Source organism: Anas platyrhynchos, chromosome 36 (genome assembly GCF_047663525.1).
Source record: "Anas platyrhynchos isolate ZD024472 breed Pekin duck chromosome 36, IASCAAS_PekinDuck_T2T, whole genome shotgun sequence".
Classification (NCBI taxonomy): domain Eukaryota; kingdom Metazoa; phylum Chordata; class Aves; order Anseriformes; family Anatidae; genus Anas; species Anas platyrhynchos.
The window spans coordinates 2313882-2341337 of record NC_092624.1 but is presented as its reverse complement, the minus strand read 5'-3'; the positions used below and the strand labels follow the sequence as shown (position 1 = coordinate 2341337).

The 27456-nt window shown below is 57.1% G+C and overlaps 2 protein-coding genes across 5 annotated transcripts; one reads left to right on the top strand and one right to left on the bottom strand.

Annotated features, from left to right (window-relative positions):
* Nucleotides 1–883: 883 nt before the first annotated feature.
* Nucleotides 884–25852, bottom strand: LOC140000971 (uncharacterized). The gene is given in 21 exon segments (XM_072032086.1): nucleotides 884–1431; nucleotides 2694–2769; nucleotides 2877–2950; nucleotides 3048–3187; nucleotides 3271–3409; nucleotides 3491–3652; nucleotides 4758–4887; nucleotides 4889–4923; nucleotides 6238–6348; nucleotides 6598–6726; nucleotides 7623–7769; nucleotides 8381–8558; nucleotides 8813–9018; nucleotides 9107–9426; nucleotides 20413–20485; nucleotides 21878–22051; nucleotides 23446–23607; nucleotides 24224–24401; nucleotides 25168–25414; nucleotides 25505–25595; nucleotides 25662–25852. Coding segments are annotated over 21 exon segments (2967 nt in total). The 5' UTR covers nucleotides 25812–25852; the 3' UTR covers nucleotides 884–1386.
* LOC140001022 (uncharacterized) lies at nucleotides 11113–19185 on the top strand. Of its 4 annotated transcripts, none has more exons than XM_072032177.1 (11): nucleotides 11113–11422; nucleotides 11501–11591; nucleotides 11683–11929; nucleotides 13155–13283; nucleotides 13531–13641; nucleotides 15370–15593; nucleotides 16658–16768; nucleotides 16852–16991; nucleotides 17089–17162; nucleotides 17270–17345; nucleotides 18743–19185. In XM_072032177.1, the coding sequence occupies exons 1-11, from the start codon at nucleotides 11231–11233 to the stop codon at nucleotides 18767–18769; spliced, it is 1422 nt and encodes a 473-aa protein (XP_071888278.1). In that variant the 5' UTR covers nucleotides 11113–11230; the 3' UTR covers nucleotides 18770–19185. The 4 variants fall into 4 exon arrangements, with proteins under 4 accessions (XP_071888278.1, XP_071888277.1, XP_071888279.1 ...); XM_072032176.1 differs by having other exon boundaries at nucleotides 11114–11422; nucleotides 18631–18765; XM_072032178.1 differs by having other exon boundaries at nucleotides 11121–11422; nucleotides 15401–15593; nucleotides 16723–16768; nucleotides 18631–18765.
* Nucleotides 25853–27456: the final 1604 nt, after the last annotated feature.

Here is a 27456-nt window from a genome sequence, read left to right as displayed (position 1 = left end):
TGAAGTGTAGTGAAAACCTGTAGCAACCCCCCACAACAGCGGAAAGAGGCCAAAAAGCAGCAAAATTGGGGCAGTTTGGTGGCAATTGTGGGTTTTAAGTGGTAATTCGGTGAGGAAAGCCCACGTAACTACTTACTATCAGGCTTCAAATAAAATTTGGCAATATAAATGACAATAATATGAGTGAAATTTTGCCATTCCCCTCACAGAAGGGTGAAGGAAGGGGTGATGTTGTACAGTGCCTCATAGTTAGGGGACCAAACGTTAACAAAAACTGTAATAAACTCTTTATTTTTAATTTGTTTTAATAACTTAATACTTTAATAACTCTCTTAAGCTATTTGTCTTTTTATTTTACTCTGGTGAACTATTAGCTCTATGAAAAAATAGTTGTGAGGATGATGATGAACTTCTGGGTTTTGAGCCTGTATCTTCCTGGAGTATTTTACACTTTTATAATTAACTGGCAAAAAAAAGTCTCAAAGCATTAATTTATTGTTATTTGATGAGATTTTTCTCATCAGAATGTGGGACCCTGCAGGCTGTTCATATTTCCCTATAGGTGCCAAGAGGGGTATAGGACAGAAACGTGCTCTGGGGAAGGTTTTCCCTATGGATTTTCCCTATAGAGCTCCCTGCTCTGCCCATCTGGACAAGGCAGATGAAACTGGGGAGAGTTATTGTTATTTTAACCCCACTTTTAACAGATAAATCAGAGTTTTGGGGGTAGCACTGGAAACTAACACGACGCGGGTGGAAGCACCAATGTTAGGGACAAAAAGGAACATTTTGGGGTCAAAACCGTGTGTTTTGGGGCAGATTGGAATTTCACACATAGGGTTGGTGCAGGCAGGAGGAAGAAAATTGATTGCAGCTGGGAATCGACAGTTTTGTTTTTTTTTAATTATTAGAAGAGTTTTTGCTTATTTACATGTTTATTAAGGTCAGGCTAAAAGGAACAGCTGCACACACCCCACGCAGACATCCCTTGGGGTGCGCGGCCCCTTTAAGACCCCCCCCAGCCATCTAAGGGCAGCATCGCCTTAATCCCCCACGCTGCGCATGCGCCACCTCGCTCACCCCCCCCCCCCCCCCCCCGCCCCCGGCATAGTGCGGAGCATGCGCAGTCGCCACGCGGCAGCAGCACTGCTCCGGTACCGATCCCCCCCCAGCGCAGGCAGAGCATCGCGCAGGACAGGAAGTGCTCCCGCACCACTGGGCGCCGCCATGTTGCCGTACGGGCACTGTGCAACCACGCAGGGCGCCGCCATTTTTTTCCTCCCTGCGTCACGTGACGCCGGCGGCCAATCAGCACCGGCCCAAGCAGGCTCTGTGCTGGGGGAGGGGCAGAAAAACGGGGGGGGAGGGGTCCCGGTGGTCCCGGGGCTACTTCTTGTTGGCGTGGGCCGTGCCCACCATGCACTCGTTCACCTGGGGGGCGAACGAGGGGGGTGAGGGGGGTCCAGACCCCCAAATCTGCCCCATAACCCCCCCAAATGCCCCCCCGTATCCTAAAACTGCCCCAAAATGCCCCCAAAAGGCCCCCCACTAACCCAAATCCAAACCAAACCCACCCCAAAAGGCCCCCCCGGATCCCAAATCTCCCCATAACCCCCCCAAAAGGCCCCCATATCCCAAATCTACCCCAAACCCCCCCAAGCCCACCCCATAACCCCCCAAAAGCTGCCCCATAACCCCCCCAACTCACCCCCATATCTTAAATTTGCCCCATCACCCCCCAAAACCCACACCAAAACCCCCAAAATCACACCCCCATCCCAAATCCATCCCATAATACCCCAAAACCTGTCCCTAACCCTCCCAAACCTACCCCATAACCGCCAAAAACCTGTCCCCCATATCCCAAATCTTCTCTTTATCCCCACTAAATCCCCCCATTCACGCCCCCATATCCCAAACCCACCACCTAACCCCCCCCAAATCACCCCCCATATCCCAAACCTGCCCTATAATCCCCCCAAACCCACCCCAAAATCACACCATCCCGAACCAACCCCATAAACCCCCAAAACTTGTCCCGTAAACTCCAAATCCTCCCCCCATATCCCATAACCCCACTAAATCATCCCCTTATATCCCAAATCTGCCCTATAATCCCCCAAAACCTCCAAAACTTGCCGAATCACACCCCCATATCCCAAACACACCCCATAACCTCCCCCAAATCCCCCCCATGTCCAAAATCCAAAACCCATACCCTGTACCCCAAACTCACCGTATAACCCCCAAAACCTGTCCCCCATATCCCATTACTTGCCCTCCTTATCCCATAACCCTATGAAATCACCCCCTGTGCCCCAAATTTGCCCTCTAACACCCCAAACCAACCCCCCCATCCCAAACCTGCCCCTGAACCCATCCCCACGTTCTCCCCCCCGAGCACCCCCAACACATCCTACATCTCCCCCAACCTCTGCCCGCAGATTTCCCACGGCACCCCAAATCACCGTGTCCCAAAGATCCCCAAATCCACCCCAAACACCCCCCATACCATAATGTTTACCCCCCCAAAAATTCTTCCCCCAAAACCACCCCAAAACCCTCCTCCCCAGGCCCTCCCCGCTCCCTCCCTCCAAAACCATCCCCAAAAACCACCCCAAAACCCTTCCCCACCCCCACCCCAATCCAAACCCTCCCCTAAACCCCCAAAAACCCCATTATTTCCCCCAAACCTTGCTGGCAAAGCGCAGGGAGTTGAGTGACTCGGCGAAGTTCTCCTCCAGCGGCGAGATGTTGACGAACATGAGCCTGGGTGGGGGCGATCCACGGCATAGCGGGGTGTCCGAGCGGGGTGCACCCTACACCCTCGACCCTAAAACCACCCCGTCACCCTAAAAAAAAAAAAACCCGCTCACATTTTGGCGTTGCCCCTCAGCGAGTTTTGCAGCAGGTAGGTCAGCTTGCTGTTGCGGTACGGCACGTGCGGCTCCTACGGGGACAAAAATCGTTATAGGATGGGGAGGAAAGCGACAAAATTTTGGGGTCGTGGCCCCAAAATCGCTCTTTTTTCCCCCAAAAATCAGCACCTTGTTGGAGATGGCCATGATGACCAGCCCCAGCGTGGCCAGGCTGCTGTTGATGGCTTGGGTCTCGCGCAGCCGCTGCCCGCTGGCTTGGCATTTATCCAAGCGCTCGCTGCCCGCCAGGTCCACCAGGCTCAGCACCGCTGGGTTGGGGGAGGATTTCGGGTGAGGAAGAGGAGGTCGGCACCCCCCGGGGAGGAAGAAAACCCCAAAAAGAGGCGCTCACAGCTGCAGCGGAGGGCGCGGGAGGCGTTGGAGCCCTGGATGTGGAGCTGGAAGACGCAGTGGCTGCGGGACGAGCGGTCGTTGAGCGCCGTGCGCGCCACCGAGCGCTTGGAGGCGGCCGTCTGCAGCAGCCCCAGCACCTGGGGGGGGGGGGCAAATTTGGGGTTAAAAAATGGAAAAATACGTCAAACGGACTCCGAGGGGGGGTTTGGGTTTCTTACCTCGTCCTCGGAGGCCACGGGGACGCAGCGCAGGTTGGGGACGTGCAGCTCCTTGCTGGCCGAGCTGACGTGGCGGATCTCCAGCTCGCCCCCCCTGTCCCCCCCCAGCAGGTCCCGCAGCGCCTCGTTGTAGATCTCCAGGAAGCTGGCGCTGAAACTGTACTTTGGGGGGGTCAGGGGGGCGCAAAATCCCCCCAAAAAGGGGCCCTGAGTGCCTAAAGAACCACCAAAAGCCTCCAAACCCTATAAAGAACCCGAAAGAGCAGACCCAAAGTCCCCAAAGCTAAAGAAATTCCCCCAAAAACCCACCCTAACACCCCCAAAAGCCCTGCTCCCCCCAAAAGAGCCCCCAAAAGCCCTAACACCCCCAAAAAGCCCCCCAAAAGCCCCCAAAGCCCTAAACCCCCCCAAAAAGCCCCCCAAATCCCTAACACCCTCCAAAAAAGCCCCAAAAAAGCCTCCAAAAGCCCTAACTCCCCCCCAAAGAAGCCCCCAAAAGCCCTAAACCCCCCTAAAGAAGGCTCCAAAAGCCCTATATTAGCCTCCAGAAAGCCCTAACCCTCCCAAAAAGCCCCCCAAAAGCCCTAACCCCCCCAAAGAAAAGAACCCCAAGAAGCCCTAAACCCCCCAAACACCTTAAACCCCCCAAAGTCCCAAAAGGCTCAAAACCCCCTCAAAAAAGCCCCTAAAAGACCAAATACCCCTAAAAAAAGCTCCCCAAAGCCCTAAATTAGCCCCCAAAAGCCCTAACCTCCCCCCAAAAAGCCCCCCAAAAGACCCCAAAGCCCTAACCCCCCCAAAAAAAGCCCCCAAAAGATCTAAATTAGCCTCCAGAAAGCCCTAATCCCCCTAAAAGCCCCCCAAAAGCCCTAACCTCCCCCCGAAAAGTACCCCAAGAAGCCCTAAACACCCCCCAAACACCTTAAACCCCCAAAAGGCTCAAAACCCCATCCAAAAATGCCCCTAAAAGACCTAATCCCCCCCAGAAAAAGATCTCAAAAGCCGTAATCCCCCAAAAAAGGCCTAACCCCTCAAAAAAGCCTCCCAGAAGCCCTAAGGCCCCCCCAAAAGTGCTAACACACCCAAAGAAGCCCCCAAAAGCCCTAAGCGCCGCCCAAAGAAGCCCCAAAAAGCCTTAAACCCCCCTCAAAGAAGCTCCTGAAAGCCCTAACTCCCCCCCAAAAAGCCCCCAAATCCCCCAAATAGCCCTAAACCCCCCCCCAAAAAGCCCCCAACCCCCCCCAAAACTCGGTGCCTCGGCCCCCACCTGCCACCCTTTGTGCTCCAGCTGGCGGGCGCCCCCGAAGAGGTGCCGCACGGCGCGGGGGATCACCCCCCAACTTGTGGGGTCGGCGCCCCCCGGCCCCTCCATGGTGTAGGTTTTGCCGCTGCCCGTCGGCGAAGATGCAGACGGGGTACCCATCCAGGGCCGACTGGGGGGGGACGGGGGGGGTTATAGGGCAAATGGGGGGAAAAAGGGGTCTTTTGGGGGAGTTCAGGGGTAAACGGGGGCATTTGGGGTGGAAACTAGGGGGAAATGGGGCTCTTATGGGGGGGAAATGGAGGCGAAATGGGGGGAGTTCAGGGGCAAATGGGGGCGTTTGGGGTGGAAACTGGGGGGAAATAGGGCTCTTTGGGGGGGGAAATAGGGTGGAAACTGGGGGGAATGGAGGCACTTGTGGGGGAAATAGGGGTCTTTGGGGGGAAATGGGGGCATTTGGGGTGGAAACTTGGGGGGAATGGGGGTACTTATGGGGGAAACGGGGAGAAACGGGGGAAATAGGGGTCTTTGGTGGGAAATGAGGGGCAAATGGGGGCATTTGGGGTGGAAATAGGGGGGAATGGGGGCACTTGTGGGGAAAATGGGCAAAATAGGGGTCTTTGGGGGGAGTTCAGGGGCAAATGGGGGTGTTTGGGGTGGAAACTAGGGGAATGGGGGCAGAAACAGGCATTTATGGGGGAAATGGGAGCACTTAGGGTGGGAAGGGGGAGCTTTGAGGTCAGTTCGGGGAGAAATGGGGAGACTCTGGGGGGAGTTCAGGGGCAAACAGGGGGCTTTGGGGTGAAAACCGGGGGAAATAGGGGCACTTTGGGGTGGAAATTTGGGGGCCTTTGGGGGGCAACAGGCAGAAACGGGGGCATTTATAGGGGAAATGGGGGGGCTTTGGGGTCAGTTCAGGGAGAAACGGGGGCCTTTGGGGGAGCGTGGGAAGGAAATGGGGGCACTTATAGGGGAAATAGGGGGCCTTTGGGGGTGGAAAAGGGGGAAATGGGATAGAAACAGGGGCCTTGGGGGGGAAATGGGGACTTTTTGGGGGAAACAGGGGCACTTTGGGAGCAGTTCAGGGGCAAATGGAGGCATTTTGGGGGGAAACGGGAGCCTTTGGGGTCACTTGTATCAAACGGGGGCGCTTTGGGGGGAAATAGGACATTTATGGGGGAAATAGAGGAAGACGGGGGAGTTTGGGGGGGGAATGGGCAGAAACTGGGACCTTGGTGGGGAAAGAGGGGGATTTATGGGGGAAATGGGGGCAGTTTGGGGGGAAATGGGGAAAAAGGGGCTTTGGGGGACAGTTTGGGGGGGGTTGGGGGGCTAAACGGGGGGATTTATGGGGGAAAAAAGGTAGAAATGGGGACCCTGGGGAGCACTTGGGGGGGTTTGGGTGGCGATGGAGGCGCTTTGGGGTGAAACACGGGGGAAACGGGCAATTTTGGGGAAAAGGGGGGGGTCCTTTATGGGGGGGCACCTGCACGAGCAGCGCGATCTCCTCGAAGACGTCCTCCTGCGAGGCGCCGGGCGGGAAGACGCGGTCGAAGCTGAAGTCGTAGCGCCCCTCGCCCCGCCGCCCCGTATGGGACTGGGGGGGGAAATTAGGGTCGGGGGGGGAAATAGGGTCGGGGGGGACGTGTCAGGATTTGGGGGGGTCACCACGAGCCCTATTCCCAGCCTGATGTGCAATACGGGGAGATATCGGGCTTATAGGGCCTCCTGCCCCCGTTATAGGGCCGCCCGCTTGTAGGGCCGTGGAGGATTTGAGAGCAGGAGCAGCAGGGGGTGCCCCCCCCAGCCCTGATTTGGGGTCGGGGCACCCCAAATTGGCGCTCACCCCCTCGGTCCTGCAGAGCACCAGCGTCTTGTTGTCCTCGGGGGGGAAGTGGAGGTGCTCCAGCCCCTTCTGTGCCTCCTGCTCGGCCGCCAGCAGCGGGCGCACGCAGCAGAAGACACGGATGTTCCCCTGGGGAGGGGGAAAAAAAAAGGGAAAAAAAGGTATTTTGTAGAATATCGAGGACTTGAAGAGGACTGGCCCTAAAACGGAGCCTTGGGGGATCCCAATGGTGACCTGACGTGGCCCCAATTGCCACAGCCCTGAGCCCTGCCCGACTGCCACTTGTCAGACAGATTATTTTTCTGTATTTTTCTGTATTTAAGTATGGATATATAAGAAAAACTTTCAGAGTTAAATATTTATATTCTTATATACTCTTACAATTTTGAACAAAAAAACAGAAACGAACCATGACCATTCTGTTGTTTATAGATTTGGGGCAAAACCTAAAAGAAACTATGTATTTTTTTAATTTTGAGCAAGAAAAACTAAGCATTTTATATATTTTTTTTAATTTGAGGGAAAATTAAGTGTTTTTTTTTTTAACTGAGCAAAAAAATGATTTGTTTTTGTATTTTTAAAAAAATTTGGGGCAAAAACATATGTATTTGTTAAACTCTGAGCAAAAAAGCTCAAAAAATGAAATGAGTTCTTTTATTTCTCAAAATTTAAAATAGAATAAGTGTTCTTTTGACTTTTTAAAATTTCAGTAAAAATCAAAAAAAGAAAGATGATTTTTTATTTGAGCAAACTAAAAAAGGTTTTGTTTTTCAATTTCGAGAAAAAAGAATAAATGATACTTTTTAACTTTGAGGAAAAAACAGGAATGTTATTTTAAGAAAAGTTTGAGCAAAAAAAAAACATTTTTTTTCAATTTTGACAAAAACAAAACATGAAATACTAATGTTATTACTATTATTTATTATTTTTATTATTTTTTACATCTTGGGGTGAAAAATCCCCCGAAGTGAATCCTGGTTTTTAAATTATTATTGATATTTTCAGTGTCAGCCCCCCCGGTGCACCTTGAGCTCCTGCAGCTGGTTGTGCAGGCGGCGCCGCTCCATCTCCAGCGCGTGCAAATGCTCCTCCTGCGCCCCCGCCAGCGCCCGCAGCTCCGACACCTCCGCCTCGCGCCGCGACAGCGCCCCCAACACCTCCCGCAGCTCCGCCTGGGGGGGAAAGGCCCGACCCCGTTGGCCAAGAGGCGCCCAACGCCATCGGCCAAGACAGGAGCGCCAAGAATTGGATGTAAAAATTCAAAACTTTAGGGAAAAAACGCACAGAACTTGGGTACCCCGTCCGCGAAGAGCTTGTAGAAAAAGCACCAAGAATTTTGGGAAATAACCTATAAAATCTTTGGGAAGAGCCCCCCAAAAAACATGGGGAAAAACCATCCAGAATACAGGGGGAGGGGAAACCCACCAAGATTTGGTTGGGAAACACACAGAATTGGTGGAAACTCCCCCAAAGTTTGCGGGAAAAGCCAAGCAGAATTCGGGGAAGAGCCCCCAAAATCTGGAGGAAATGCCCCAATATCAGGAAGGGTTGGGGGGGAAGACCCCAATAATCAGGGGAGCCTAAGATAATAATTTAGGGGGGTACGGGGAATAATTTGGGAGAAGACAACAATTGGGGAAAAATCCGGCAAAACACCCCGAAATCGGGTAAAAAGCCCCCCGAAGCATCTCCAGCTGCGCTCCTCGCAGCCCATTTTGGGGCAGAATCCCGCGTTTTGCTGGTTTTGCCCCGTGGGGGGGGGGGAAATCAGCCTCGTACCCACCTGGGCGGCCCCCAGCTGCTCCTCCCGGTCCCGCGCCGCCTCCCGGAGCTCCTCCAGCTGCCGGTGCCGCTCCTGGAGCTCAGCCGCCAGCCGCTGCCGCTCGGCCGCCTGCGCCTCCGCCTCCCGCTGCCACCGGGACCGCTCCTCCTGGCACTGCTGCAGCTCCGTGCGCAGAGAGCTGGGAGGCACCGGGGGGGTGCCGTTACCGGAGGGGGGGGTCTCCGGTACCGGACAGGGGTCCCCGGGTACCGGAGGGGGAAGGGGAGGGGTCTTCCGTACCCAGAGGGGGGTCCCCGATACCGGAGGAGGAAGGAAACGGGTCCCCCGTTACTGGAGGGGGGTCTCTGGGTACCAGAGGGGTCAGGGGAGGGGTCCCCGGTTACCGGGAGGGTGCAAACCGGTACCGGGGGGCGGTGTTACCGGGGCTCTCACCTCACTTGTCTGCCCAGCTCCTCCTCCCGGGCCCGGCTGTGCTGCAGCTGCTCCCGGAGCTGCCGGTTGTCATCCTCCAGGCCCCTTATCTTCTCCCGCAGCTCCGCCAGCTGCCCCCTCGGGTCCCCCGCCGCCCGCCGCCGCACCCCCGGTACCGGAGGCGGCGCTGCCGATCCCGAAGCCGCCCCCGGGGCCTTTTTCCCGGCCTGGGGGGGGCACGGGGGGGTCACCGCGACCGAACGGTGGAACCGGGACCCCCCCGGTACAACCGGGACCCCCCCGGTGCCGCCCTACCTGGGCCTGGTGCCGTCGGGACGCTGATAGCCCGCAACGGGGCGCGGCTGCTGGGAGCCCAGCCCGCTCGGGGCCCGGAGCGGCGCCGTTTCTACGGGAGAACGGGAGGGTGAGACCGGAACCGGCACCGGGAACGGGAGCGGGAGCGGGGCCCAACCTGTTCGGGAGCCTCCGGCTCAGGCGCGGCCGCCGCGCGCTTGGCGTGAGCCTTGCGCACCGGTAACCGGGAGGCGGCCGGAAGTGACGCAGCCGCCGCCGTGGCCGGTACCGGGCGGGCGCCGCCGCCGCCGCCAGGCCTCGCCGCCATTGCGGCGCGCACACTCAAACCGCGCCCGCCCCGCGCTCCCATTGGGCGCCGCCTCCGCCAATCGCCGCGCGCCGCCCCGGGGCGCCGGCCAATAGGGAGGCGCGCGGGGGGTCACGTGGCCGCGCCCGCCGGGTAACGGCCGGCAGGGAGGGAGGGGGGAGGCGGGGCTTTAGAAGTAGAGGGCGGGGCTTCGGCGGTGGGGGCGGGGTTTGGGGTTTGGGGTTTAGGGTATGGGGTCGGCTCCACGGCGGCAGTGGCGGCGGGAGGGGGGGCGTGCGGGAGCAGGGATTGGTCCCGGTTGGGGGGGGGGGGGGCGGCCCTCTGCCGCCGTCCCTCCGCGCCCCCCCCTCGGGCACCCCCACGCCGCCGCCGCTGCTGTATCACGGTCCTGCGCTGCGGCCGCCGGCCCGGCCGCCTCCAGTAAGGACCCCCCCGGGACCCACCCCCCCCCAAAAAAAAAAATCCCAACCAGGTCCCGTGCCCCCCCCCCCGAGATCCGGGCTCGGGACCCCCCCCCCGATCATAGGCACTGAGTCAGCGCTGCCCCCCCACACACACCGCCCCCCCCCCCCCCCAAAAATGGGAGCCCCCCCCCTAAAATGGGAGCACCCCCCCTTTAAAATGGACCCCCCCAAAGAAAAATCAGAGCCCTTCCAAAAAGTGCGGCGCCCCCCCAAAAAAATTGGACCCCCCCCATAAAAAATTGGACACCCCCCAAAAGAATCTGACCTCTCCCACAAAAAATTGGACCCCCCGACAATCGGTAGTGCCCCCCCAAGGTGTGTGACCCCCTCCCCTCCAAACTCTTGTCTCCCCCCCCCCGGTTTAGGACCCGCCCCCCTTACCTTACCCCAAATCCCCCCCCCCCAGCTGGGACCCCCCCCAATCTGCCCCCCCCGAATACCCTACCTGCCCCCCCCCCCCATTCCAGGTCCCCCCAAAACGTCCCCCCATAACCTACAGGAGCCCCCCCATCTGTGCCCCCCCCATATGTTTCATGACCCCCCCATGCTCATATTTTGGGACCCCAAAATGCCCCCCCACCCCCCATGCTCTATATACCCCCCCCAAATCTGTGACCCCCCCCACCTTGGAGCCCTCCCTTCTCAAAATACCCCCCACATGAGCCCCCAAAACCTGGGACCCCCCCAAAGAACCCCCAATAATCTGGGACCCCCCATTCCCCCCCATTCCCTCCCCCATTCTGCCCCCCCATTGCCGCCCCCAATTTGCCCCGCCAAACCTCCCCCCCAATCTCCCCACCAACACCTGACCCCCCCCAACTATTTTTTTTTGCCGCCCCGCCAAATAATTTATTTATTTTTCCCCTCCCCAGCCCGCCCCCGGCACATTATGATGTCAAGCGACCCAGGGCCCCCCCCCGGCCGCCCCCCCCCGCTTTTGGGAGGGCCAGGACGTGCTGGCGCGCTGGACCGACGGCCTCCTCTACCTGGGCACCATCAAAAAGGTGAGCCCCCCCCCCAAAAAAAAAGGAAAAGACATTTCCAGCCCCCCCCCCACTTCCCTGAACCCCCTTCTTGATATTTGTGCCCCCCCTTTTTAAAATTTGTGCCCCAACTTTTTCAATTTGCCCCCCCCCTTTTTATTTCTGCCCCCCCTTTTTTCATTTGTCCCCCCTTGTCCCCCCAAACCCCGCCCCCACCGCCGAAGCCCCGCCCTCTACTTCTAAAGCCCCGCCTCCCCCCTCCCTCCCTGCCGGCCGTTACCCGGCGGGCGCGGCCACGTGACCCCCCGCGCGCCTCCCTATTGGCCGGCGCCCCGGGGCGGCGCGCGGCGATTGGCGGAGGCGGCGCCCAATGGGAGCGCGGGGCGGGCGCGGTTTGAGTGTGCGCGCCGCAATGGCGGCGAGGCCTGGCGGCGGCGGCGGCGCCCGCCCGGTACCGGCCACGGCGGCGGCTGCGTCACTTCCGGCCGCCTCCCGGTTACCGGTGCGCAAGGCTCACGCCAAGCGCGCGGCGGCCGCGCCTGAGCCGGAGGCTCCCGAACAGGTTGGGCCCCGCTCCCGCTCCCGCTCCCGCTCCCGTTCCCGGTGCCGGTTCCGGTCTCACCCTCCCGTTCTCCCGTAGAAACGGCGCCGCTCCGGGCCCCGAGCGGGCTGGGCTCCCAGCAGCCGCGCCCCGTTGCGGGCTATCAGCGTCCCGACGGCACCAGGCCCAGGTAGGGCGGCACCGGGGGGGTCCCGGTTGTACCGGGGGGGTCCCGGTTCCACCGTTCGGTCGCGGTGACCCCCCCGTGCCCCCCCCCCCAGGGCTTCTGCGCAAGGCCATGACCGTCGCCGCAGCCCCCCAGGCCGGGAAAAAGGCCCCGGGGGCGGCTTCGGGATCGGCAGCGCCGCCTCCGGTACCGGGGGTGCGGCGGCGGGCGGCGGGGGACCCGAGGGGGCAGCTGGCGGAGCTGCGGGAGAAGATAAGGGGCCTGGAGGATGACAACCGGCAGCTCCGGGAGCAGCTGCAGCACAGCCGGGCCCGGGAGGAGGAGCTGGGCAGACAAGTGAGGTGAGAGCCCCGGTAACACCCCCCCCCCCCCCCGCTACCGGTTTGCACCCTCCCGGTAACCGGGGACCCCTCCCCTGACCCCTCTGGTACCTAGGGACCCCCCTCCAGTAACGGGGGACCCGTTTCCTTCCTCCTTCGGTATCGGGGACCCCCCCCTCCGGTAATGGAGGTCCTGTCCCCTTTCCCCCCAGTACCGGGGACCCCCCTCCGGTAACCGGGAACTCCCCCCCGGTAACAGAGGACCCGTCCCCTTCCCCCTCCGGTACCGGGAACCCCCCTCTGGGTACGGCAGCACCCTCCACTTCCCCCTCCGGTACCCGGGGACCACTGTAAGGTATCGGAGACACCCCCCCTCCGGTAATAGAGGACCTGTCCCTTTCCCCCCTAGTATCGGAGACCTCCCTCGGGTAACTGGAGACCCTCCCCCTATCCCCTCCGGTAGCGGGGACCCCCCCCCCGGTAACCGGAGACCCTCCCCTTTTCCCCTCTGTTAACCGGGAACCCCCATCGGGTAACAGGGGACCCCTCCCCTTCCCCCTCCAGTACCCGGAGACCCCCCCTCCAGTAACAGGGGAACCCCCGGTAACCGGGGACCCGTCCCCTTCCCCCTCCAGTGCCCGGGGACCCCCCTCCGGTAACCGGGGACTCTCCCCCTTCCCCGTCTGGTACTGGGAACTTTTATTTCTCAAAATTTAAAATAGAGTAACTCATTTCATTTTTTGAGCTTTTTTGCTCAGAGTTTAACAAATACATATGTTTTTGCCCCAAATTTTTAAAAATACAAAAACAAATCATTTTTTTGCCCAGTTAAAAAAAAAAACACTTAATTTTCCCTCAAATTAAAAAAAATATATAAAATGCTTAGTTTTTCTTGCTCAAAATTAAAAAAATACATAGTTTCTTTTAGGTTTTGCCCCAAATCTATAAACAACAGAATGGTCATGGTTCGTTTCTGTTTTTTTGTTCAAAATTGTAAGAGTATATAAGAATATAAATATTTAACTCTGAAAGTTTTTCTTATATATCCATACTTAAATACAGAAAAATACAGAAAAATAATCTGTCTGACAAGTGGCAGTCGGGCAGGGCTCAGGGCTGTGGCAATTGGGGCCACGTCAGGTCACCATTGGGATCCCCCAAGGCTCCGTTTTAGGGCCAGTCCTCTTCAAGTCCTCGATATTCTACAAAATACCTTTTTTTCCCTTTTTTTTTCCCCCCTCCCCAGGGGAACATCCGTGTCTTCTGCCGCGTGCGCCCGCTGCTGGCGGCCGAGCAGGAGGCGCAGAAGGGGCTGGAGCACCTCCACTTCCCCCCCGAGGACAACAAGACGCTGGTGCTCTGCAGGACCGAGGGGGTGAGCGCCAATTTGGGGTGCCCCGACCCCAAATCAGGGCTGGGGGGGGCACCCCCTGCTGCTCCCGCTCCCAAATCCTCCACGGCCCTACAAGCGGGCGGCCCTATAACGGGGGCAGGAGGCCCTATAAGCCCGATATCTCCCCGTATTGCACATCAGGCTGGGAATAGGGCTCGTGGTGACCCCCCCAAATCCTGACACATCCCCCCGACCCTATTTCCTCCCCCGACCCTAATTTCCCCCCCAGTCCCATACGGGGCGGCGGGGCGAGGGGCGCTACGACTTCAGCTTCGACCGCGTCTTCCCGCCCGGCGCCTCGCAGGAGGACGTCTTCGAGGAGATCGCGCTGCTCGTGCAGGTGCCCCCCCATAAAGGACCCCCCCCTTTTCCCCAAAATTGCCCGTTTCCCCCGTGTTTCACCCCAAAGCGCCTCCATCGCCACCCAAACCCCCCCAAGTGCTCCCCAGGGTCCCCATTTCTACCTTTTTTCCCCCATAAATCCCCCCGTTTACCCCCCCAACCCCCCCCAAACTGTCCCCCAAAGCCCCTTTTTCCCCATTTCCCCCCAAACTGCCCCCATTTCCCCCATAAATCCCCCTCTTTCCCCACCAAGGTCCCAGTTTCTGCCCATTCCCCCCCCAAACTCCCCCGTCTTCCTCTATTTCCCCCATAAATGTCCTATTTCCCCCCAAAGCGCCCCCGTTTGATACAAGTGACCCCAAAGGCTCCCGTTTCCCCCCAAAATGCCTCCATTTGCCCCTGAACTGCTCCCAAAGTGCCCCTGTTTCCCCCAAAAAGTCCCCATTTTCCCCCCAAGGCCCCTGTTTCTATCCCATTTCCCCCTTTTCCACCCCCAAAGGCCCCCTATTTCCCCTATAAGTGCCCCCATTTCCTTCCCACGCTCCCCCAAAGGCCCCCGTTTCTCCCTGAACTGACCCCAAAGCCCCCCCATTTCCCCTATAAATGCCCCCGTTTCTGCCTGTTGCCCCCCAAAGGCTCCCAAATTTCCACCCCAAAGTGCCCCTATTTCCCCCGGTTTTCACCCCAAAGCCCCCTGTTTGCCCCTGAACTCCCCCCAAAGTCTCCCCATTTCTCCCCGAACTGACCTCAAAGCTCCCCCTTCCCACCCTAAGTGCTCCCATTTCCCCCATAAATGCCTGTTTCTGCCCCCATTCCCCTAGTTTCCACCCCAAACACCCCCATTTGCCCCTGAACTCCCCCCAAAGACCCCTATTTCCCCCCCATTTTCCCCACAAGTGCCCCCATTCCCCCCTATTTCCACCCCAAATGCCCCCATTTGCCCCTCATTTCCCACCAAAGACCCCTATTTCCCCCGTTTCTCCCCGTTTCCCCCATAAGTACCCCCATTCCCCCCAAGTTTCCACCCTAAATGCCCCCATTTCCCCCCAAAGACCCCTATTTCCCCCACAAGTGCCTCCATTCCCCCCAGTTTCCACCCTATTTCCCCCCCCAAAGAGCCCTATTTCCCCCCAGTTTCCACCCCAAACGCCCCCATTTGCCCCTGAACTCCCCCCAAAGACCCCTATTTCCCCCCCATTTTCCCCACAAGTGCCCCCATTCCCCCTATTTCCACCCCAAATGCCCTCATTTGCCCCCTGTTTTCCCCCAAAAGACCCCTATTTCCCGCCCATTTCCCCCACAAGTGCCCCCATTCCTCCCAGTTTCCACCCCAAACGCCCCCATTTGCCCCTGAACTCCCCCCAAAGACCCCTATTTCCCCCCCATTTTCCCCACAAGTGCCCCCATTCCCCCTATTTCCACCCCAAATGCCCCCATTTGCCCCCTGTTTTCCCCCAAAAGACCCCTATTTCCTGCCCATTTCCCCCACAAGTGCCCCCATTTGCCCCCTGTTTTCCCCCAAAAGACCCCTATTTCCCGCCCATTTCCCCCACAAGTGCCCCCATTCCTCCCAGTTTCCACCCCAAACGCCCCCATTTGCCCCTGAACTCCCCCCATTTCGCCTCCATTTCCCCCCCATAAGAGCCCCATTTCCCCCTAGTTTCCACCCCAAATGCCCCCGTTTACCCCTGAACTCCCCCCAATGACCCTTATTTTCCCCCAAAAGACCCCTTTTTCCCCCCATTTGCCCTATAAAGCCCCCCCGACCCCCCCCAGTCGGCCCTGGACGGGTACCCCGTCTGCATCTTCGCCTACGGGCAGACGGGCAGCGGCAAAACCTACACCATGGAGGGGCCGGGGGGCGCCGACCCCACAAGTTGGGGGGTGATCCCCCGCGCCGTGCGGCACCTCTTCGGGGGCGCCCGCCAGCTGGAGCACAAAGGGTGGCAGGTGGGGGCCGAGGCACCGAGTTTTGGGGGGGGTTGGGGGCTTTTTGGGGGGGGGTTTAGGGCTATTTGGGGGATTTGGGGGCTTTTTGGGGGGGAGTTAGGGCTTTCAGGAGCTTCTTTGAGGGGGGTTTAAGGCTTTTTGGGGCTTCTTTGGGCGGCGCTTAGGGCTTTTGGGGGCTTCTTTGGGTGTGTTAGCACTTTTGGGGGGGCCTTAGGGCTTCTGGGAGGCTTTTTTGAGGGGTTAGGCCTTTTTTGGGGGATTACGGCTTTTGAGATCTTTTTCTGGGGGGATTAGGTCTTTTAGGGGCATTTTTGGATGGGGTTTTGAGGCTTTTGGGGGTTTAAGGTGTTTGGGGGGTGTTTAGGGCTTCTTGGGGTACTTTTCGGGGGGAGGTTAGGGCTTTTGGGGGGCTTTTAGGGGGATTAGGGCTTTCTGGAGGCTAATTTAGATCTTTTGGGGGCTTTTTTTGGGGGAGTTAGGGCTTTGGGGTCTTTTGGGGGGCTTTTTGGGGGGAGGTTAGGGCTTTTGGGGGCTAATTTAGGGCTTTGGGGAGCTTTTTTTAGGGGTATTTGGTCTTTTAGGGGCTTTTTTGAGGGGGTTTTGAGCCTTTTGGGACTTTGGGAGGTTTAAGGTGTTTGGGGGGTTTAGGGCTTCTTGGGGTTCTTTTCTTTGGGGGGGTTAGGGCTTTTGGGGGGCTTTTTGGGAGGGTTAGGGCTTTCTGGAGGCTAATATAGGGCTTTTGGAGCCTTCTTTAGGGGGGTTTAGGGCTTTTGGGGGCTTCTTTGGGGGGGAGTTAGGGCTTTTGGAGGCTTTTTTGGGGCTTTTTTGGAGGGTGTTAGGGATTTGGGGGGCTTTTTGGGGGGGTTTAGGGCTTTGGGGGCTTTTGGGGGGCTTTTTGGGGGTGTTAGGGCTTTTGGGGGCTCTTCTGGGGGGAGCAGGGCTTTTGGGGGGTTTAGGGTGGGGTTTTGGGGGGAATTTCTTTAGCTTTGGGGACTTTGGGTCTGCTCTTTTGGGGGCTCTTTGGGGTTCTTTATAGGGTTTGGAGGCTTTTGGTGGTTCTTTAGGCACTCGGGGCCCCTTTTTGGGGGGATTTTGCGGCCGCTCGTCCCGCAGCCACTGCGTCTTCCAGCTCCACATCCAGGGCTCCAACGCCTCCCGCGCCCTCCGCTGCAGCTGTGAGCGCCTCTTTTTGGGGTTTTCTTCCTCCCTGGGGGGTGCCGACCTCCTCTTCCTCACCCGAAATCCTCCCCCAACCCAGCGGTGCTGAGCCTGGTGGACCTGGCGGGCAGCGAGCACTTGGATAAATGCCAAGCCAGCGGACAGCGGCTGCGCGAGACCCAAGCCATCAACAGCAGCCTGGCCACGCTGGGGCTGGTCATCATGGCCATCTCCAACAAGGTGCTGATTTTTTGGGGAAAAAAGAGCGATTTTGGGGCCACGACCCCAAAATTTTGTCGCTTTCCTCCCCATCCTATAACGATTTTTGTCCCCGTAGGAGCCGCACGTGCCGTACCGCAACAGCAAGCTGACCTACCTGCTGCAAAACTCGCTGAGGGGCAACGCCAAAATGTGAGCGGGGTTTTTTTTTTTTAGGGTGACGGGGTGGTTTTAGGGTCGAGGGTGTAGGGTGCACCCCGCTCGGACACCCCGCTATGCCGTGGATCGCCCCCACCCAGGCTCATGTTCGTCAACATCTCGCCGCTGGAGGAGAACTTCGCCGAGTCACTCAACTCCCTGCGCTTTGCCAGCAAGGTTTGGGGGAAATAATGGGGTTTTTGGGGGTTTAGGGGAGGGTTTGGATTGGGGTGGGGGTGGGGAAGGGTTTTGGGGTGGTTTTTGGGGATGGTTTTGGAGGGAGGGAGCGGGGAGGGCCTGGGGAGGAGGGTTTTGGGGTGGTTTTGGGGGAAGAATTTTGGGGGGGGTAAACATTATGGTATGGGGGGCGTTTGGGGTGGATTTGGGGATCTTTGGGACACGGTGATTTGGGGTGCCGTGGGAAATCTGCGGGCAGAGGTTGGGGGAGATGTAGGATGTGTTGGGGGTGCTCGGGGGGGAGAACGTGGGGATGGGTTCAGGGGCAGGTTTGGGATGGGGGGGTTGGTTTGGGGTGTTAGAGGGCAAATTTGGGGCACAGGGGGTGATTTCATAGGGTTATGGGATAAGGAGGGCAAGTAATGGGATATGGGGGACAGGTTTTGGGGGTTATACGGTGAGTTTGGGGTACAGGGTATGGGTTTTGGATTTTGGACATGGGGGGGATTTGGGGGAGGTCATGGGGGGGATTTGGGGGAGGTTATGGAGTGTGTTTGGGATATGGGGGTGTGATTCGGCAAGTTTTGGAGGTTTTGGGGGATTATAGGGCAGATTTGGGATATAAGGGGATGATTTAGTGGGGTTATGGGATATGGGGGGAGGATTTGGGGTTTACGGGACAAGTTTTGGGGGTTTATGGGGTAGGTTCGGGATGGTGTGATTTTGGGGTGGGTTTGGGGGGATTATAGGGCAGGTTTGGGATATGGGGGGTGATTTGGGGGGGGTTAGGTGGTGGGTTTGGGATATGGGGGCGTGAATGGGGGGATTTAGTGGGGATAAAGGGAAGATTTGGGATATGGGGGACAGGTTTTTGGCGGTTATGGGGTAGGTTTGGGAGGGTTAGGGACAGGTTTTGGGGTATTATGGGATGGATTTGGGATGGGGGTGTGATTTTGGGGGTTTTGGTGTGGGTTTTGGGGGGTGATGGGGCAAATTTAAGATATGGGGGTGAGTTGGGGGGGTTATGGGGCAGCTTTTGGGGGGTTATGGGGTGGGTTTGGGGGGGTTTGGGGTAGATTTGGGATATGGGGGCCTTTTGGGGGGGTTATGGGGAGATTTGGGATCCGGGGGGGCCTTTTGGGGTGGGTTTGGGTTGGATTTGGGTTAGTGGGGGGCCTTTTGGGGGCATTTTGGGGCAGTTTTAGGATACGGGGGGGCATTTGGGGGGGTTATGGGGCAGATTTGGGGGTCTGGACCCCCCTCACCCCCCTCGTTCGCCCCCCAGGTGAACGAGTGCATGGTGGGCACGGCCCACGCCAACAAGAAGTAGCCCCGGGACCACCGGGACCCCCCCCCCCCAAATTCCCCCCCCCCCCGTTTTTCTGCCCCTCCCCCAGCACAGAGCCTGCTTGGGCCGGTGCTGATTGGCCGCCGGCGTCACGTGACGCAGGGAGGAAAAAAATGGCGGCGCCCTGCGTGGTTGCACAGTGCCCGTACGGCAAAATGGCGGCGCCCAGTGGTGCGGGAGCACTTCCTGTCCTGCGCGATGCTCTGCCTGCGCTGGGGGGGGATCGGTACCGGAGCAGTGCTGCTGCCGCGTGGCGACTGCGCATGCTCCGCACTATGCGGGGGGGGGGGGGGGGGGGGGGGGGGTGGGGGTGAGCGAGGTGGCGCATGCGCAGCGTGGGGGATTAAGGCGATGCTGCCCTTAGATGGCTGGGGGGGGTCTTAAAGGGGCCGCGCACCCCAAGGGATGTCTGCGTGGGGTGTGTGCAGCTGTTCCTTTTAGCCTGACCTTAATAAACATGTAAATAAGCAAAAACTCTTCTAATAATTAAAAAAAACCAAAACTGTCGATTCCCAGCTGCAATCAATTTTCTTCCTCCTGGCTGCACCAACCCTATGTGTGAAATTCCAATCTGCCCCAAAACACACGGTTTTGACCCCAAAATGTTCCTTTTTGTCCCTAACATTGGTGCTTCCACCCGCGTCGTGTTAGTTTCCAGTGCTACCCCCAAAACTCTGATTTATCTGTTAAAAGTGGGGTTAAAATAACAATAACTCTCCCCAGTTTCATCTGCCTTGTCCAGATGGGCAGAGCAGGGAGCTCTATAGGGAAAATCCATAGGGAAAACCTTCCCCAGAGCACGTTTCTGTCCTATACCCCTCTTGGCATCTATAGGGGAATATGAACAGCCTGCAGGGTCCCACATTCTGATGAGAAAAATCTCATCAAATAACAATAAATTAATGCTTTGGGACTTTTTTTTGCCAGTTAATTATAAAAGTGTAAAATACTCCAGGAAGATACAGGCTCAAAACCCAGAAGTTCATCATCATCCTCACAACTATTTTTTCATAGAGCTAATAGTTCACCAGAGTAAAATAAAAAGACAAATAGCTTAAGAGAGTTATTAAAGTATTAAGTTATTAAAACAAATTAAAAATAAAGAGTTTATTACAGTTTTTGTTAACGTTTGGTCCCCTAACTATGAGGCACTGTACAACATCACCCCTTCCTTCACCCTTCTGTGAGGGGAATGGCAAAATTTCACTCATATTATTGTCATTTATATTGCCAAATTTTATTTGAAGCCTGATAGTAAGTAGTTACGTGGGCTTTCCTCACCGAATTACCACTTAAAACCCACAATTGCCACCAAACTGCCCCAATTTTGCTGCTTTTTGGCCTCTTTCCGCTGTTGTGGGGGGTTGCTACAGGTTTTCACTACACTTCAAATCTGGATCAAGGGCAAAGAGGAGATAAATGAAAGTAAATATCTGTGCAAATATAAAGTCATAAATAGTGTCTGTAAATATTTATATATATAAAATCATCCTTTTCAGTTGTTGTGCTCTGGAGTTTAATTTTGCATCTAAACACATTGCATGTAGGGTCTTCTATGTTCCCTTACCGGCTGGCAGGTTTTTCACTTTATTTTTACACCAAGGAGACCTGATTTAACCTGAATGCTATTCTTGTACTTCCAAGGAACATATATTTAATTTAAAATATATTTAACTAACTCTTTTATCGCTTGTTCACCACAGCTGACCTCCAGCTCACCCCCCTTGTCCCCCCCCAGCAGGTCCCGCAGCACCTCGTTGTAGATCTCCAGGAAACTGGCGCTGAAACTGTACTTTGGGGGGGTCAGGGGGGCGCAAAATCCCCCCAAAAAGGGGCCCCGAGTGCCTAAAGAACCACCAAAAGCCTCCAAACCCTATAAAGAACCCCAAAGAGCCCCCAAAAGAGCAGACCCAAAGTCCCCAAAGCTAAAGAAATTCCCCCAAAAACCCACCCTAACCCCCCCACCCCAAAAGCCCTACTCCCCCAAGAAAGCCCTACCCCCTCAAAAAAAGCCCTAAATTAGCCCCCAAAAGACCTACCCCGAAAAAAGCCCCAAAAAAGCCCCCATAAGCCCTAATCCCCCCAAAAGCACCCCAAGAAGCCCTAACCCCCCCAAATGCCTTAAATCCCCCAAAAGAAGCCCCCAAAAGCTCAAAACCCCCTCAAAAAAGCCCCTAAAAGACTTAATTCCCCCCCAAAAAATCTCCCCAAAGCCCTAAACTAGCCCCCCAAAAGCTGTAACCCCCCCAAAAAAAAGCACCCCAAGAAGTCCTAAACCCTCCCAAATGCCTTAAACCCCCAAAAGTCCCAAAATCCCCTCAAAAAAGCCCCTAAAAGACCTAATCCCCCAAAAAAAGCTCCCAAGAGCCATAACTCCCCAAAAAGTCTCCCCAAAAGTCCCCCCAAAAGACCTAACCCCCCAAAAAAGCCCCCCAAAAGCCCTAAATTAGCCACCAAAAAGCCCTAACACCCCCCAAAAAAACCCCAAAAGCCCCCAAAAACCCTAAGCCCCTCCCAAAAGCACTAACACACCCAAAGAAGCCCCCAAAAGCCCTAAACGCCCCCATAAGATGTCCCCAAAAGCCCTAATCCCCCCCAAAAGCACCCCAAGAAGCCCTAAACCTCCCCCAAACACCATAAATCCCCCAAAAGCCCCCAAAAGCTCAAAACTCCCTCCAAAAGGCCCCTAAAAGACCTAATTCCCCCAAAAAATCTCCCCAAAGCCCTAAATTAGCCCCCCAAAAGCTGTAACCCCTCCCAAAAAAGCACCCCAAGAAGTCCCCCCCAAATGCCTTAAACCCCCCAAAGTCCCAAAAGGCTCAAAACCCCCTCAAAAAAGCCCCTAAAAGACCTAATGCCCCCAAAAAAGCCCCCAAAAGCCGTAATCCCCCAAAAAAGCCCTAAACACCCAAAAAAAAGCCTCCCCAAAAGCTCACCAAAAAGCCCTAACCCCCCAAAAAAGCTCCCCAAAACCCTAAAGTAGCCACCAGAAAGCCCTACCACCCCAAAAAAAGCCCCCCAAAAGCCCTAAGCCCCCCAAAAGCGCTAACACCCCCAAAGAAGCCCCCAAAAGCCCTAAACGCCCCCCAAAGAAGCCCCCAAAACCCCTAACTCCCCCCAAAAAAGCCCCAAAAGCCCCCCAAAAGCCCCCAAATCCCCCAAAACTCGGTGCCTCAGCCCCCACCTGCCACCCTTTGTGCTCCAGCTGGCGGGCGCCCCCGAAGAGGTGCCGCACGGCGCGGGGGATCACCCCCCAACTTGTGGGGTCGGCGCCCCCCGGCCCCTCCATGGTGTAGGTTTTGCCGCTGCCCGTCTGCCCGTAGGCGAAGATGCAGACGGGATACCCGTCCAGGGCCGACTGGGGGGGGAAGGGGGGGTTTATAGGGCAAATGGGGGGAAAAAGGGGTCTTTTGGGGGAAAATAAGGGTCATTGGGGGGAGTTCAGGGGTAAACGGGGGCGTTTGGGGTAGAAACTGGGGGAATGGGGGCACTTGTGGGGGAAATAGGGGTCTTTGGGGGCAAAATAGGGGTCTTTGGGGGGAGTCCAGGGGCAAACGGGGGTATTTGGGGTGGAAACTGGGGGGAAATGGGGGTCTTTGGGGGGAAATGGAAGCATTTGGTGGGGCTAACGGGGCACTTTGGGGGCCTTTGGGGGGGAAACTGGGGCAAACGGGCACTTTTGGGGAGAATGGGAAGAAACAGGGGCATTTATGGGGAAAATGGGGGGAAACAGCGCTTCTTGGGGGGGGAAATAGGGCAGAAACTGGAGGGAATGGGGGCACTTGTGGGGGAAATGGGAGGGAAATACGGGTCTTTGGGGGGAAATGGGGGCGCACACAGCAGAAGACGCGGATGTTCCCCTGGGGAGGGGGAAAAAAAAAAGGGAAAAAAAGGTATTTTGTAGAATATCGAGGACTTGAAGAGGACTGGCCCTAAAACGGAGCCTTGGGGGATCCCAATGGTGACCTGACGTGGCCCCAATTGCCACAGCCCTGAGCCCTGCCCGACTGCCACTTGTCAGACAGATTATTTTTCTGTATTTTTCTGTATTTAAGTATGGATATATAAGAAAAACTTTCAGAGTTAAATATTTATATTCTTATATACTCTTACAATTTTGAACAAAAAAACAGAAACGAACCATGACCATTCTGTTGTTTATAGATTTGGGGCAAAACCTAAAAGAAACTATGTATTTTTTTAATTTTGAGCAAGAAAAACTAAGCATTTAATATATTTTTTTTTAATTTCAGGGAAAATTAAGTGTTTTTTTTTTAACTGAGCAAAAAAATGATTTGTTTTTGTATTTTTAAAAATTTGGGGCAAAAACATATGTATTTGTTAAACTCTGAGCAAAAAAGCTCAAAAAATGAAATGAGTTATTCTATTTTAAATTTTGAGAAATAAAAGAAGTGTTCTTTTGACTTTTTAAAATTTCAGTAAAAATCAAAAAAAGAAAGATGATTTTTTATTTGAGCAAACTAAAAAAAGGTTTTGTTTTTCAATTTCGAGAAAAAAGAATAAATGATACTTTTTAACTTTGAGGAAAAAACAGAAAGGAATGTTATTTTAAAAAAAAAGTTTGAGCAAAAAAAGACATTTTTTTTTAATTTTGACAAAAACAAAACATGAAATACTAATGTTATTATTATTACTATTATTTATTATTTTTATTATTTTTTACATCTTGGGGTGAAAAATCCCCCGAAGTGAATCCTGGTTTTTAAATTATTATTGATATTTTCAGTGTCAGTCCCCCTGGTGCACCTTGAGCTCCTGCAGCTGGTTGTGCAGGCGGCGCCGCTCCATCTCCAGCGCGTGCAAATGCTCCTCCTGCGCCCCCGCCAGCGCCCGCAGCTCCGACACCTCCGCCTCGCGCCGCGACAGCGCCCCCGACACCTCCCGCAGCTCCGCCTGGGGGGGAAAGGCCCGACCCCGTTGGCCAAGAGGGGCGCCCAACGCCGTCGGCCAAGACAGGAGCGCCAAGAATTGGATGTAAAAAGTCAAAACTTTAGGGAAAAAACGCACAGAACTTGGGTACCCCGTCCGCGAAGAGCTTGTAGAAAAAGCACCAAGAATTTGGGGAAATAACCTATAAAATCTTTGGGAAGAGCCCCCCAAAAAACATGGGGAAAAACCATCCAGAATACAGGGGGAGGGGAAACCCACCAAGATTTGGTTGGGAAACACACAGAATTGGTGGAAACTCCCCCAAAGTTTGCGGGAAAAGCCAAGCAGAATTCGGGGAAGAGCCCCCAAAATCTGGAGGAAATGCCCCAATATCAGGAAGGGTTGGGGGGGAAGACCCCAATAATCAGGGGAGCCTAAGATAATAATTTAGGGGGGTACGGGGAATAATTTGGGAGAAGACAACAACTGGGGAAAAATCCGGCAAAACACCCCGAAATCGGGTAAAAAGCCCCCCGAAGCATCTCCAGCTGCGCTCCTCGCAGCCCATTTTGGGGCAGAATCCCGCGTTTTGCTGGTTTTGCCCCGTGGGGGGGGGGGGGGAAATCAGCCTCGTACCCACCTGGGCGGCCCCCAGCTGCTCCTCCCGGTCCCGCGCCGCCTCCCGGAGCTCCTCCAGCTGCCGGTGCCGCTCCTGGAGCTCAGCCGCCAGCCGCTGCCGCTCGGCCGCCTGCGCCTCCGCCTCCCGCTGCCACCGGGACCGCTCCTCCTGGGACTGCTGCAGCTCCGTGCGCAGAGAGCTGGGAGGCACCGGGGGGGGGGCGCCGTTACCGGAGGGGGGGGGGGTCTCTGGTATCGGAGGGGGGGTCCCCGGGTATCGGAGGGGGAAGGGGAGGGGGCTTCCGTACCCTGAGGGGGGTTCCCAGTACCAGACGGGGAAGGGGGAGAGTCCCCGGTTACCGGAGGGGGGTCCCCGGGCACTGGAGGGGGAAGGGGACGGGTCCCCGGTTACCGGGGGTTCCCCTGTTACTGGAGGGGGAAGGGGAGGGGTCCCCTGTTACCCGAGGGGGGTTCCCGGTTAACAGAGGGGAAAGGGGGAGGGTCTCCGGTTACCGGGGGGGGTCCCCGCTACCGGAGGGGATAGGGGGAGGGTCACCAGTTACCCGAGGGAGGTCCCCGATACTAGGGGGGAAAGGGACAGGTCCTCTATTACCGGAGGGGGGGTGTCTCCGATACCTTACAGTGGTCCCCGGGTACCGGAGGGGGAAGTGGAGGGTGCTGCCGTACCCAGAGGGGGGTTCCCGGTACCGGAGGGGGAAGGGGACGGGTCCTCTGTTACCGGGGGGGAGTTCCCGGTTACCGGAGGGGGGTCCCCGGTACTGGGGGGAAAGGGGACAGGTCCTCCGTTACCGGAGGGGGGCGGTCCCCGATACCGGAGGAGGAAGGAAACGGGTCCCCCGTTACTGGAGGGGGGTCCCTAGGTACCAGAGGGGTCAGGGGAGGGGTCCCCGGTTACCGGGAGGGTGCAAACCGGTAGCGGGGGGGGGGAGTTACCGGGGCTCTCACCTCACTTGTCCCTCCAGCTCCTCCTCCCGGGCCCGGCTGTGCTGCAGCTGCTCCCGGAGCTGCCGGTTGTCATCCTCCAGGCCCCTTATCTTCTCCCGCAGCTCCGCCAGCTGCCCCCTCGGGTCCCCCGCCGCCCGCCGCCGCACCCCCGGTACCGGAGGCGGCGCTGCCGATCCCGAAGCCGCCCCCGGGGCCTTTTTCCCGGCCTGGGGGGCTGCGGCGACGGTCATGGCCTTGCGCAGAAGCCCTGGGGGGGGGGCACGGGGGGGTCACCGCGACCGAACGGTGGAACCGGGACCCCCCCGGTACAACCGGGACCCCCCCGGTGCCGCCCTACCTGGGCCTGGTGCCGTCGGGACGCTGATAGCCCGCAACGGGGCGCGGCTGCTGGGAGCCCAGCCCGCTCGGGGCCCGGAGCGGCGCCGTTTCTACGGGAGAACGGGAGGGTGAGACCGGAACCGGCACCGGGAACGGGAGCGGGAGCGGGGCCCAACCTGTTCGGGAGCCTCCGGCTCAGGCGCGGCCGCCGCGCGCTTGGCGTGAGCCTTGCGCACCGGTAACCGGGAGGCGGCCGGAAGTGACGCAGCCGCCGCCGTGGCCGGTACCGGGCGGGCGCCGCCGCCGCCGCCAGGCCTCGCCGCCATTGCGGCGCGCACACTCAAACCGCGCCCGCCCCGCGCTCCCATTGGGCGCCGCCTCCGCCAATCGCCGCGCGCCGCCCCGGGGCGCCGGCCAATAGGGAGGCGCGCGGGGGGTCACGTGGCCGCGCCCGCCGGGTAACGGCCGGCAGGGAGGGAGGGGGGAGGCGGGGCTTTAGAAGTAGAGGGCGGGGCTTCGGCGGTGGGGGCGGGGTTTGGGGTTTGGGGTTTGGGGTTTGGGGTTTGGGGTTTAGGGTATGGGGTCGGCTCCACGGCGGCAGTGGCGGCGGGAGGGGGGGCGTGCGGGAGCAGGGACGGGTCCCGGTTGGGGGGAGGGGCGGCCCGCTGCCGCCGTCCCTCCGCGCCCCCCCCTCGGGCACCCCCCCGCCGCCGCCGCTGCTGTATCACGGTCCTGCGCTGCGGCCGCCGGCCCGGACCCCCCCCGGGCCCCACCCCCCCAAAATTGGACCCCCCCCAAAGAAAATTGGACCCACCCCAAAAAGAAATTGGACCCCCCCCATAAAAAATTGTACCCCCTAAAAAGAAATTGGACCCCCCCCATAAAAAATTGGACACCCCCCCATAAGAATCTGACTTCCCCCCAAAAATTTGGACCCCCCCCCCAATCGGTAGTGCCCCCCCCTCCAAACTCTGTCTCCCCCCCCCCCGGTTTAGGACTCGCCCCCCTTACCCTACCCCAAATGCCCCCCCCCCAGCTGGGACCCCCCCCAATCTGCCCCCCCCGAATACCCTACCTGCCCCCCCCCCCGTTCCAGGACCCCCCAAAACGCCCCCCCATACCCTACAGGAGCCCCCCCATCTGTGCCCCCCCCATATGTTTCATGACCCCCCCCCTCATATTTTGGGACCCCAAAATGCCCCCCCACCCCCCATATGTTGCAGGAAGCATGGGCGAAAGCACGACAGACACCAGCAGAGTCAGATCGTGCTGCTCCCTTTTATTGCCCGAATAGCACAACTTTTATAGTGAACTTTACAGGGGCGGACAATGTTTCACACAAGATTATTTGTCAAAAGCACTCAGACAAACAACTAGAAGAAAACAACCCCACCTGCAAGAAAAGAACCCCCCTTTTGATTAGCAGTCAGGAAAACAACCCCCTTTGTGATTAACGGTCACGTAGACCTAGTCCTTGAGGCCAGCTGCTGGTAACAGTATTTTCTGAGTTTGGCGCTGTGGGAACACTGTCATGGGAACTTCTCATAGTTGCCCTGGTAGCTTGGTTTGCTCAGCTACAGCAAGCCATGGGATTTTTGCTGTTTCAAGAAATCCCTCAACACACATGCAACTAGGCAAAGAAAGTAAGGCTGAAAGCAGGATTGCTACCTTGGACTTTCGAAGAGCCAACTTTGACCTCTTCCGGGACCTGCTTGGGAGTATCTCATAGGATAGGCTGCTCGAAAGCAAGGGTGCTTGTGAGAGCTGGGCTACATTTAAGCAGCACTTCTTCCATGCTCAGGATCGGTGCATCCCAAGGAATAGGAAATCGGGGAAGGGGGGCAGGAAACCTGTGTGGATGAGCAAGGAGCTCATCAATAAGATCAAATGGAAGAGGATGGTCTGTGAAATGTGGAAAAAGGGCGGGCCTGTCCTCTTGGGAGGAGTATAGAAGTGTTGTCAGGGCCTGCA

Bases quoted from the DNA above. Each gene is read 5' to 3' on its own strand.
- LOC140001022 (XM_072032176.1), top strand. From the start codon at position 11,231: ATGGGAGCGCGGGGCGGGCGCGGTTTGAGTGTGCGCGCCGCAATGGCG. The intron at 11,423-11,500 runs GTTGGGCCCCGC...GTTCTCCCGTAG, and splicing joins AGCCGGAGGCTCCCGAACAG to AAACGGCGCCGCTCCGGGCC. The intron at 11,930-13,154 runs GTGAGAGCCCCG...CCCCCTCCCCAG, and splicing joins GAGCTGGGCAGACAAGTGAG to GGGAACATCCGTGTCTTCTG.